Raw genomic sequence first — 12,267 nt, 5'->3', positions numbered from 1 at the left:
TAGTATAAGCTGAATTAGTCCTCTTTACATTAGGCTGCCGCGTCAGGCTTAATGAACGCAAACATGAAATGTAAACAACTAGTCGACCGGCGGCGTAGCATACGCCGCTATTTTGCAGGGCCAACCTTAGGCCACTGCAACCCATGCGACCGCAGTGGGCCCAGCATTTTTATAGGACCCGCGCTAATTTTAGGTGTATAAATTATTAAATTAAACCATTTTATAACTTATAACAGATTTCCCGCGGCCTCCTGTCGATTTAACAGGAGGTCCTGGAAATCTCCCGAAATTGCAAAATATACGAAAAAGTCCTGGAAATATCCCGAAATTATTAAAATCTTTTGAAAACCCATACAAATCTCCTGAAATATACAGACGAAAAATGTCTTTTTTCCAACTATTAAATTACCAAGGATAACCCCCTCCGTCCGAGTTGCAACAATAAAAGAGTGATCTTTCCATTGTGTCCAAACTCTTGAGCGTGCTCTGTCGCTTCGATAGTTACTACAGAGTAGATTACCTCCCCCCCCCCTTTTTTTTTTTAACGTGAGGTAGAAATAAAACAAAAAGAGTGATATTGCAACGGTCCTGCCCTGCTATGTTGTGACTATGTGTTCTCCCCCCCCCCCTCTTGTTTTGTCGTGGACTATCAGCAGAGTGATCTTTCCTTTACTCCTTACTACTCGTTTATAATGTTGAGGGAAGCAGACAATTATATATGTAGATAGATAACTAAAATATACATTCTTGCATGTACATAGACTCTTCGCTAGCAGAGTGGTTACCAGGTTGGCTAAAGAAGCCTGAGAAGGCCCACAATTTCGAATTCAGGTCGTTTCCTTTTTTATATATTTGTTTTTATAAATGCTTTTTCACTGTTACTTTAGATCTATTACAAATTTAATTACATGACTGATCCAAACTAATTGATATAAGTACGCTTAAGATACGCTTTGTTTGTGTTTTTTTTAAAGTATTTTCTTGTTTTTTTTTAAATATTATTTTTTATTTCGTTTGTTTATAAAAGTAAGACCAGTAGAACCAGCCATTAGAGTCGTGTTTCTGCTCACAGCTGAATGGACAGCTCTTCGCTCTTCCAAGAAAGTGCCTCAATTGAGCCGATGCCAAACCCTTTGAAGCCTATTGGCAATGTGATTTTTTTCCCCTACTAAATAACTGAACAGCTTCACCAGAGGATCATTAGGTTATAAACATTACGGAGTTAAGACCTACCGAGAAACCCTTCCCCCCCCCCCACCACCCACCTCTTCCGTCACGACCTGGACACAGGGTCGTCCAGACCTCCAAGTCTGATAACAACAACGCGTTACTGCTAAAAAAAAACGGCTCTGTTCGCTTCCGCCAACTTTGAGCTCCAATACCGACTGTTAACTGGGTAGCAATGAGACTGACAGATTCAGTTGGCAGCGAGTCGTTGAAATATTTTTTTTTCCCAATCGATTTACACACTTTGCTTTTCTTGTCAAGTTAGGCTAATATTATATATTATATATTCTTACTGATTTATAAAAATACTTTGGCTATTTTTATATAAATTCTACAGGATTTATTTGAAATTTCTGTTCACAATGTGTGTATATGCGCCATATTTCAGTACAGGCAAGAATACCAATGACCAATGTTGTTCTTAAGTTAGGCCTCCACATAAATGAAATGAAAAAAAAAGTTAGAATGAAGTAAGAAGGACAAAGTTAAAAATAAATTTAGTTCTTATTGTTAAACGCTCGGAAATTTAGCTAAAATCCATATACATATATATATATATATATATATATATATATATATATATATATATATATAAGTGGCGTAGCATTCATAGCGCAAAAGGGTTTAATGAACCCGGGCCCACGACCATTTAAGGGCCCACTCCCGATGGCGCAACAACCATTGCGCCTGGGTCAGAGTCACTGGCGGATCCGGGGGGGGGGCGGTAGGGGCGATCGCCCCCCCCCACTCGGCCGACCCCCCCCCCCCAGGGGGGGGGCGGACGAACTTTAGTATAGGATTCACACAATTTGTATACGAATTTATTACTTATGTTAAAAATATATACTAATTAATTATATTTCAACATATTTTTAGATTATTTCGCCCCCCCTCTAGTATGTTGGCCGATTTGGTGGAGTCGGGAGGGGGCGATGGTATCAATTCCGCCCCCCCCCTACACTTTCGAGTGGGGGGGGGCGGTCCAATTTATTGGTAGAAATCACAGCCTGCTAACAAATCAATTAAATATCTATATCCCTGTAACTTGTTACTGATATTTTAACCGATCTTTATATTATGTCGTTCCCTGTTTGCCGATTGGTGGGGGGGGGGGGGACGAATACCTCTTCTGCCCTTCCCACCTAAACCCTTTGAGTGGGGGGGGCGGTCCGTTTCTATGGAGAAATCATAGTTTGTGAACAAAATTAGTTGAATTAATATATAAATTTTATATTATGTCGCTCCCTTTCTGGTATTTTGGCCGATTCGGTGGGGTGAGGGGGGGGGCGATTGCATGTACTGCCCTCCCCACTCTAGCTCTCTGAGTGCTGGGGGGGCGGTCCTATTTTTGTGGAGAATCATAGTTTGTGAATAAAATTAGTTGAATATCTATATAATATAAACTACGTATTGATATGTGACCCATTGTAAATATGTCGTATGTCACGAGTCGAGTCTGTGACCTATTTCGACCAGTTTCTAGAAGCTCGAGTTCAAACCAGTGCAAGTGTAAACAAGTTAATTTTAGGTATCCAATCAAAGAAAGGGGTTAAGGAAAAAATAGCACACGTCAGCTTCTAGAAGGTCAAAGTTATTAAAATAATTAGGGGAGAAGTTTCCATGATTCTGGAATGTACGATTAAGAAAGGTATAAATTGAGGGAAAGTCAGTTAGACGGGGTCCTCGCTCAGTCTTCGATTCGTAACAAGTTTTGTGATATTAGCGGGTCCATTAAGTAAAGTTTTAGTAGTTGAAGTTGAAGTTATACTAAGTGAAGTTTTATGTATCTTTAAGTTTTATTTATGAAGTGTCAAGTTGTTATTGAATTAAGAAATTAATTTGATGTGGAAGTTGAAGAAGTTATTAAAGAAGTTTGAAGAAAATACAGAGAGATGTTTCTTTCTTCATTGCATTGAATTGTCAAGTTTGATAATATAATCCCCGGCATATGTGATCATCACATATATTGGCACCTCCTGACGAAAAAAGGCATCTATAAATAAAGGCACCAACGAAGACAAGCATCACATACTGCATTTTCAAAGAATAAAGTCGGTACATTCTAGCAAGTACTACGAATTTAAAAGGAAAAGCCTCTAACAAATAAATCATAGCCTCTCTTAACGACAAAGCCTCAACTAAGCATTACAAGAAAAGCCTCTTTCAGAAAACTTCAACAAGACGTACATTCATTGCTACGAAAAGTATTTTATGATTGAAACTTCCAGTCAACAGCTTACATAATATTTGACAAAGATCTCGAGGACGTCCTGCAAGACAGATCATCTGTTTTAAGGTCAGTACCTTACATTTTATATTTACATAGCTGGCAGAGCTATATTTACTAAGCTGTGAAAGCTATATTTACTAAGCTGTGAAAGCTATATTTACTAAGCTGTGAAAGCTATATCTACTAAGCTGTGAAAGCTATATCTACTAAGCTGTGAAAGCTATATCTACTAAGCTGTGAATGCAACGTTACTAAAGCTAGTTGTACACTAGTTTGTTTACAAATACTGACCACTCGCATTCCTCACAAGGAATCACCGATCGATATTTAAATAGGTCAGCCCTCTTTCACTTTTTACCTGTCCTACGTAGTCGCTGGTTCGCTGGCTAGATTCTGCTTGATGAGAGTGTTGGCAGAACATTTAAACACCTACATTTCTGATATCGTTAATTTAATACTATGGCGTCTCAAGCAGACTCATTTAAATTATATTTAAAATTAGCCAAGGACATTGGTATTCCACAAGAACATCAGTGGGAATGGTGTGAAAAACAAATTAAAGAAGATGAGAGGAAACGTGAGGTAGAAGATAAGAAACGTAAAGAAGAAAGAGAGGAAGAAGAGAAGAAACGTAAAGAAGAAAGAGAGGAAGAAGAGAAGAAACGTAAAGAAGAAAGAGAGGAAGAAGAAAGAAAACGTAAAGAAGAAAGAGAGGCAGAAGAAAGAAAACGTAAAGAAGAAAGAGAGGCAGAAGAAAGAAAACTTGAAAGAGAAGAAAAAAGAAGACAAGAAGAAAGAGAGGCAGAAGAAAGAAAACGTAAAGAAGAAAGAGAGGCAGAAGAAAGAAAATTTGAAAGAGAAGAAAAAAGAAGACAAGAAGAAAAAGAGGAAGAAAAACAAAGAATTTTAAGAGAAGAAAAATTAAGACAAGAGGAAAGAGAGGCAGAAGAAAAGAAACGTAAAGAGGACAGAGAGGCAGAAGAAAGAAAACGACGGGAGGACAGAGAGGCAGAAGAAAAAAGATTAGAAGTGGAAAAACTCAGACTTCAACTTCAGGAACACGAGTTAAAATTTAAAAAAGAAAAAACAGAGGTTCAACCAACTTTACCTACTAGCAATGCTTTTGACAAGTATAAACCTTTATCTAAAATATTACCTTTTCAAGAAAATAAAGATAATATAGATTCGTATTTGATGAGGTTTGAGGAGTTAGCGAAAGCATCAGGCTTACCAGAAGACCAATATGCACACCATCTCTTGATTTTATTACAGGGTAAAGCATTAGATGTATGTGCACAAATACCATCTCATGAACAGCGTACTTATGCAGAAATAAAAGAAGCTTTACTAAGACAGTTTGGAGCTACGCAAAATGCTTATCGCAAGAAATTTTTTTTCGAAAGACCAAGGCAGGAAGATGATCCACAGTTGTTTGTCTCTGATATGGTAATGTGGTTTGATAGGTGGATATCTTTAGCCAATATTGATAGAACGTATGAAGCATTAAGAGACCACATATTGATTGATACCATTACTCACGCATATGCAGAAGATATACAATCTTTCATAATCGAGAGAAATCCTAAAGATCTACAGACTCTAACAACAATAATACGTCAATATAAAACTGCCTATCCAAGTAAGCAAATTAGATCAGCAACCGATGAAAACTTTATTTGCTTTTCAAGAGATAACAGACCATTGCCATCTTTTCAGACCGACAAAACTTTAATATGTTATAAATGCAATACTAGAGGTCATTTCGCCTCACAATGTAGAGTGAAGGTCATAGAGTGCAGTTTTTGTCACATGAAAGGACATTTAGCAAAGGATTGCAGAAAGAAACATACTAGTATCAAGGACAGATCTAGTGACCAAGTATATTCGCAAAACAGATCATTAAATGTTAAAAATTCAACATATGGAAATAAGAAACAGGTTTTTACCAAAAACTCAAAGGCACATCACTCAACAATGACTGTTATCACTAAATCACAAGGACTTCAGTTTTATCCTGGATTAGTCGGTTCTCAAAGAGTACAGGTGTTACGAGACACAGGTAGCACTTCAGTTGTTATACGTGCAAATTTTGTGAGATCAAATCAATATACAGGCAATGAAATTGAAGCCACTGCTTTCAACGGCACTGTAAGTAAATTACCAGAAGCTTTGATACATATTACGACTCCATTTTTCAGTGGACATGTAGAAGCTTTAGTAGCTCAAAATCTATCTGTTGATCTCATAGTTGGTAATATACAGGGAGTGCGTGACTGTACTACACAAGATCTTATTGAATGGAACAATACAATAAAAATGGGTCAAGAATGCAATGTAGTAGTCACAAGGTCAATGCAAAAAGAAAAGGAAAGACTTGAAACTGAACATATTGAACACAAGAATTCTGATAAAGTTGTTCAAGAAAATAAAAATAATAAGAAGGCAAACCATTCGCATCTACAGACAAATGAACTTGAACAATTTCATAGCGAGGAATTTAAAGTTGAACAGAAAAATGATGAAACATTATTTAAAATGTTTAAAAAGGCTCAATCGAACATCAATCCACAAGAAAATAATGATCCTTATTTTAAAGAAGGACTACTTATGAAGAACAGTCAATACAAAAATAAAACTGTTGAGCAAATTATAGTTCCAAAAGTATACAGAAAGACCATTATTAATACAAGCCACGATGTACCGTTTGCTGGACATATGGGAGTTACCAAGACCAAGAAAAGAATAATTCAAGATTTTTACTGGCCAGGTATTACTAAAGATGTAAAGAAGCACATTAGTACCTGTCATATTTGTCAAATGAAAAGTCCAAAAGGTAACAAAATACAAGCGCCATTGCAGACAATGGAATTGACTGAGAAACCATTTCAAAAAGTAGCAGTTGACTTAATTGGTCCAATGCCAATTGAATCCAGCAGAAATCACAAATATATTTTAACTTTAGTAGACACATGTACTAGATGGCCAGAAGCTATTCCGTTAGTCAATATTTCAGCAATTGATGTTACCAGAGCTTTATCTGAAATTTTTTCAAGGACAGGGTTACCTGAAGTTATACTTTCTGACCGAGGTAGTCAGTTTACAGCAGATATAACTAAGACATTTATGGAGATGTACAACATCAAGATGAAGTTTACGACACCATACCATCCTCAAATCAACGGGCTTTGTGAACGGTTTAACAAAACATTGAAACAAATTATATCAAAAATAGCAAATGATAATCCGCAGAATTGGGATCTTCTTTTACCAGCTGCATTATTTGCTAATAGAGAAAGTATCCAAGACACCACAGGATTTTCTCCTTTTGAAATGTTATATGGAGCTAATCCAAGAGGTCCTATAACTACCTTCAAAGAATCACTACTAAAGTCAAACCATGATGCATCAGATAAGAAAACCGCATTTCAGCATGTTCTCAATACAAGAAATACAGTAATAAATGCATGTGAAATAGCTAAGGAAGCAACAGCCAAAGCTAATGCTGCAAATCATAGAAGAATAAATGAACATAGAAAACTTAGGTACTTTGAACCAGGCGACAAAGTTAAATTATTATTACCTGATAAGAAAAATAAGTTCTTTATTAAATGGCAGGGTCCATTTACTATTTTAAGAAAAGTCACAGATGTAGATTATGAAATAAATATCAATAACAGAAACAAAGTGTTTCATATCAACATGCTACAGAAATACAACGAAGCTACTGATACAGAAGAAGAAGACGATGAACTTGAAAAACATATTTCATGCTTAGCGATTATTCCAGAAGAAAAAGAGGAGGATATGGATGAATTAGTAGTGCCAACTACAACTTCTAGACAGACTGAAACCTGGCATGCTGTCAAACTGGACAATTTATCATCACAGAGAAAAAAAGATATAATGAATCTACTCCAAGAGTATGCTGATATATTTACAGATGTTCCAGGTAAAACAACCATTATAAATCATGAAATCAAATTGACAAGTGACAAACCTACCAAGTCACGTCCATATCCACTACCTATTCATTATAGAGATTTCCTTCAGAAAGAAATCAATGATCTTTTAGAACAAGGCATAATTGAACACTCGAATTCACCTTATGCTGCTCCAATAGTGCTTGTAAAACGTTCACAGTCATCATCGCCAAGAATGTGTGTAGACTTTCGACAGTTAAATAAAATAACATGCCTTGATTCATATCCAATGCCTAATCCAGAGGATTTAATGTCACAGTTTTCTGGAGCTAAGTATTTTACGAAACTCGATTTGACAAGAGGATATTATCAAATACCTATGACACAGGATTCAAAACAATACACTGCTTTTACTACAGCCTTTGGCCTTTTTCAATATAATTACATGCCATTCGGTTTAGTAAATGCTAGCAGTACTTTTAACCGAGCAATTCATAGGATGTTCGGACAACGAAAAGACACAGTGTCCTATATTGACGACATATGTGTGTTTCATAATACATGGGAAGATCATATTAAAAGACTCAAAGAAATCTTCCAACAATTGAAAGACAATGGATTTACTGTAAAACCAAGCAAAGTTGAATTAGCAAAATCAGAAGTTACATTTTTAGGTTATAAAGTTGGAAACAATTCACTGAAAACACGGGATGATATTATTAAACGAATTTTGGACATTAAAATACCTCAAACAAAAAAGCAAGTTAGAAGTATATTAGGACTTTGTAATTTTTACAGATGCTTTATTCCAAATTACGCATCACTGACAACATTTCTTACTAACCTTACGAAGAAAGGACAATCTAACATGATTCCATGGTCATCAGAATTAGAAGAGACCATAAAGAAAATTAAGTATGCTTTTGCACAAGAATCCATTTTGAAATTACCAGACAAGAAGAAGCGGTTTTATCTTGCTACAGATGCTTCTTCATCAGCAATAGGAGCATGTCTGATGCAAGAATATGAAGGCATTCTACATCCAGTATTTTTTATAAACAGAAAACTATCTTCAGCAGAGACCAGATACTCGACCATAGAGCGAGAGTGCCTGGCGATTGTCTGGGCCATTTCAAAATTTAGCAAATACCTGTTGGGAGCACCCTTTACTTTACAGACAGATCATGCACCACTGGCATTTCTTAACTCTAAAAAAATGTCAAATAGTCATCTGACACGATGGAGTTTGCAGTTAATGGACTATCAGTTTGATGTAAAGACTGTTCCAGGAAAATTGAATGTATTTGCTGATACTTTGTCCAGATGTATTTAGATACTATACAATATATTGTTTATTGTTTAACTATATTTTGTTTTATGTTAGAAAAACAAATTTAATCATTTTTTATTCCATGTATTTGTAGTTATTTCAATATTCAGATACTCTATCAACTCAAGTAACAGAGGAGATATCATGTATTATTCCGTTTTGTTAAGTTTTATTACTTTGTCATCTTTTAGTTACACAAGTTGGGAAATGTTCATATTAATATATCAATTATTAATAATAAATGTATAGAACTAAGATGTATATTATATAATATTAATTATATATGCTGAATGTGTACAACATTTTGAATTTTGTTTTATATTAATATGTTAACATAATGAAACATTTTTTTTTATTTTTTAGTTATGAGTTTTGTACATTCAATTGAGCAATTATATCAGTGTTTTAGGCATATGCTATACTACTTGCTTTTATATGCAATTTTATCAATGTTTTAGGCATATGTTATATTGCTATTTTAAGCATTTTATATTGCATACAAAATGCTAAAAAGGCAAGGGGGTAATGTCACGAGTCGAGTCTGTGACCTATTTCGACCAGTTTCTAGAAGCTCGAGTTCAAACCAGTGCAAGTGTCCAGCGTAAACAAGTTAATTTTAGGTATCCAATCAAAGAAAGGGGTTAAGGAAAAAATAGCACACGTCAGCTTCTAGAAGGTCAAAGTTATTAAAATAATTAGGGGAGAAGTTTCCATGATTCTGGAATGTACGATTAAGAAAGGTATAAATTGAGGGAAAGTCAGTTAGACGGGGTCCTCGCTCAGTCCTCGATTAGTAACAAGTTTTGTGATATTAGCGGGTCCATTAAGTAAAGTTTTAGTAGTTGAAGTTGAAGTTATACTAAGTGAAGTTTTATGTATCTTTAAGTTTTATTTATGAAATGTCAAGTTGTTATTGAATTAAGAAATTAATTTGATGTGGAAGTTGAAGAAGTTATTAAAGAAGTTTGAAGAAAATACAGAGAGATGTTTCTTTCTTCATTGCATTGAATTGTCAAGTTTGATAATATAATCCCCGGCATATGTGATCATCACGTCGTACCACATTCTAATCTCAAATTGTATCATTAGTAGCCTAAATTTAAATGAAAAAGGGTTGTACTAGGTGGGAGGGGCGATACATGCAATCGCATTTCCCCCATCGGACAAATCAATACTTTTTCTTTTTGTATTATAGTTAAGAAATTACAAAATTAAAAAAAATATGTCACTAATATAATTTATATAAACTATGAATTAAATTCTTATATTGAGTCGCCCCATCCATATTCTTTAATGCCAAATGCAATCTTTAGCAGAAATTAGTAAAGGAGCGAGGATTAATCGTTTTCACTCTACCGCCATTACCATTTCCAGACAGAGTTTTTGTAATTTCACATGAAGCTATCATAAGTATTTTAAGAAAGACTTTGCATTGGAAAAGTTAGAATTCAAACGAAATTTTTCAGTATAAGAGTCATGATTGAGATGAGTTCTAAACTCAGATGACGTTTTCATAGTCACCTTTCCCAACCTTTACTCAATCTGATATTTTTCTAGCTAAATAAATTTGGGACTATAACTCACAATTTATACTAGAGTTTTCTTGAATACTATTTATCGAATAAGTTTTTTTTCGGCGGCGATCCTCAAAGCAAAAATATAAATACGTGGGGTATCCTATCTTTTCAAGGAACAAATCGGTTTTATTTGCAATGTATTCAGGGAGTATAAATTCATATAAGAATATTTTTCAAGTACAACATTATTCGAAAGGTCGTTTTTTAATAGTATGAATAATGAGCTTCAGGTCAGGAGAATGCGTTTCTGCAGTGAAGAATGCAAGAAAACGCTTTTGGCGTCGGGGCTTCGCCCCGAACTTCATTTATGGGTAATGAGTTGTAGATGTCAGGAGAATGCGTTTCTGCAGAGAAGAATGCAAGAAAACGCTTTTGGCGTCGTGGCTTCGCCCCGTACTCCATTGATGAATAATGAGCTGTACTTGTCAGGAGAATGCGTTTCTGCAGTGAAAAAAGCAAGAAAACGATTTTGGCGTCGGGAATTCGCCCCGAACTACATTGTGAAGAATGATCTGTACTTGTCAGGAGAATGCGTATCTACAGTCAAAAAAGCAAGAAAACGCTTATGAAGTCGGGGCTTCGCCCCGAACTCCATTGATGAATAATGAGCTGTACTTTTCAGGAGAATGCGTTTCTGCAGTGAAGAATGCAAGAAAACGCTTTTGGCGTCGGGGCTTCGCCCCGAACTTCATTTATGGGTAATGAGTTGTAGATGTCAGGAGAATGCGTTTCTGCAGAGAAGAATGCAAGAAAACGCTTTTGGCGTCGGGGCGAACCCCGAACTTCATTTATGGGTAATGAGTTGAAGATGTCAGGAGAATGCGTTTCTGCAAGGAAGAATGCAAGAAAACGCTTTTGGCGTCGGGGCTTCGCCCCGTACTCCATTGATGAATAATGAGCTGTACTTGTCAGGAGAATGCGTTTCTGCAGTGAAAAAAGCAAGAAAACGCTTTTGGCGTCGGGGCTTCGCCCCGAACTACATTGTGAAGAATGAGCTGTACTTGTCAGGAGAATGCGTATCTACAGTCAAAAAAGCAAGAAAACGCTTATGGGGTCGGGGCTTCGCCCCGAACTCCATTGATGAATAATGAGCTGTACTTGTCAGGAGAATGCGTTTCTGCAGTGAAAAAAGCAAGAAAACGCTTATGGCGTCGGGGCTTCGCCCCGAACATCACCAGAGAACCTTATAGAGCTGCCCCAGTTGTTTTGTTTTTAACCGAAGGTTGAGAAATGCTGCTTTTTTTATTCTCATATTTATATTTATATATATATATATACATATATATATGTGTGTGTGTGTATGTGTGCGTGTGTGTGTGTGTGTGTGCGCGCGCGCACTGTATGCACGTTTATGCGTAGGGTTAGGGTTTACTGGGAGTTAGGGTTAGGGTTTGGAAAAAAATCGCCCCCCCCCACTCCAAAGTTCTGGATCCGCTAGTGGTCAGAGTTACCCCTATGCAACATTAGTGCCCCCAAGAAATATTTGGTAGTTATATATAATATCTGGACTTATATGGGGCCCCAAAACGGCCCCATTTCTCAAATAGCTTAAGACCCTTTTCATCTCTAATATGGCACTGCGTGGCGCGTAGGGGTTTCATGCCCATTCAAGGCCTATGAATAATGACCAATTGTGACCTACATGAGCTCTTAGGGGTGACAATGACGTGGGAGAAAGATATTTACAATTTTTTTAAAAGGGTTTTAAAGTATGTAAAGTTTCCTATACATGTACTAAATGTCAATTCAAACTTTATATTTTTAAAACATTAATCGATGTACAAGATATACGGTTGTGATGTAAGGAGCTTCTTTCATCAAGTTTATTGTATTGGTGGTTAAGAATCGTTGGTGGTGACATGTGGTACCCATTATTTATTAGGTTTTCCCCTCTATTTTAATAAAATCGTTAATAGTATCACCTTATTTTTCTTTTCTATTACCATAAATTTAGACTTAACAATATGTAGGCCTACTACTATA

General features: G+C 36.1%; 1 protein-coding gene across 1 annotated transcript; it reads left to right on the top strand.

Annotated features, from left to right (window-relative positions):
• Nucleotides 1-3,916: 3,916 nt before the first annotated feature.
• LOC129926508 (uncharacterized) lies at nt 3,917-8,710 on the top strand. The gene is made up of 3 exons (XM_056031041.1): nt 3,917-4,039; nt 4,730-4,903; nt 5,396-8,710. The coding sequence occupies exons 1-3, from the start codon at nt 3,917-3,919 to the stop codon at nt 8,708-8,710; spliced, it is 3,612 nt and encodes a 1,203-aa protein (XP_055887016.1).
• Nucleotides 8,711-12,267: the final 3,557 nt, after the last annotated feature.

This window comes from Biomphalaria glabrata, chromosome 1 (assembly GCF_947242115.1).
Source record: "Biomphalaria glabrata chromosome 1, xgBioGlab47.1, whole genome shotgun sequence".
Lineage (NCBI taxonomy): Eukaryota > Metazoa > Mollusca > Gastropoda > Planorbidae > Biomphalaria > Biomphalaria glabrata.
The sequence above is the reverse complement of the archived record's forward strand: the minus strand, read 5'-3'. Positions and strand labels throughout refer to the sequence as shown.

What these genes read in the sequence shown, in the direction of transcription:
- LOC129926508 (XM_056031041.1), top strand. Translation starts at nt 3,917, where the DNA reads ATGGCGTCTCAAGCAGACTCATTTAAATTATATTTAAAATTAGCCAAG. An exon ending in AAGATGAGAGGAAACGTGAG is followed by an intron (nt 4,040 to 4,729) that starts GTAGAAGATAAG and finishes ATTTTATTACAG; the next exon opens with GGTAAAGCATTAGATGTATG. An exon ending in AGTTGTTTGTCTCTGATATG is followed by an intron (nt 4,904 to 5,395) that starts GTAATGTGGTTT and finishes AATAAGAAACAG; the next exon opens with GTTTTTACCAAAAACTCAAA.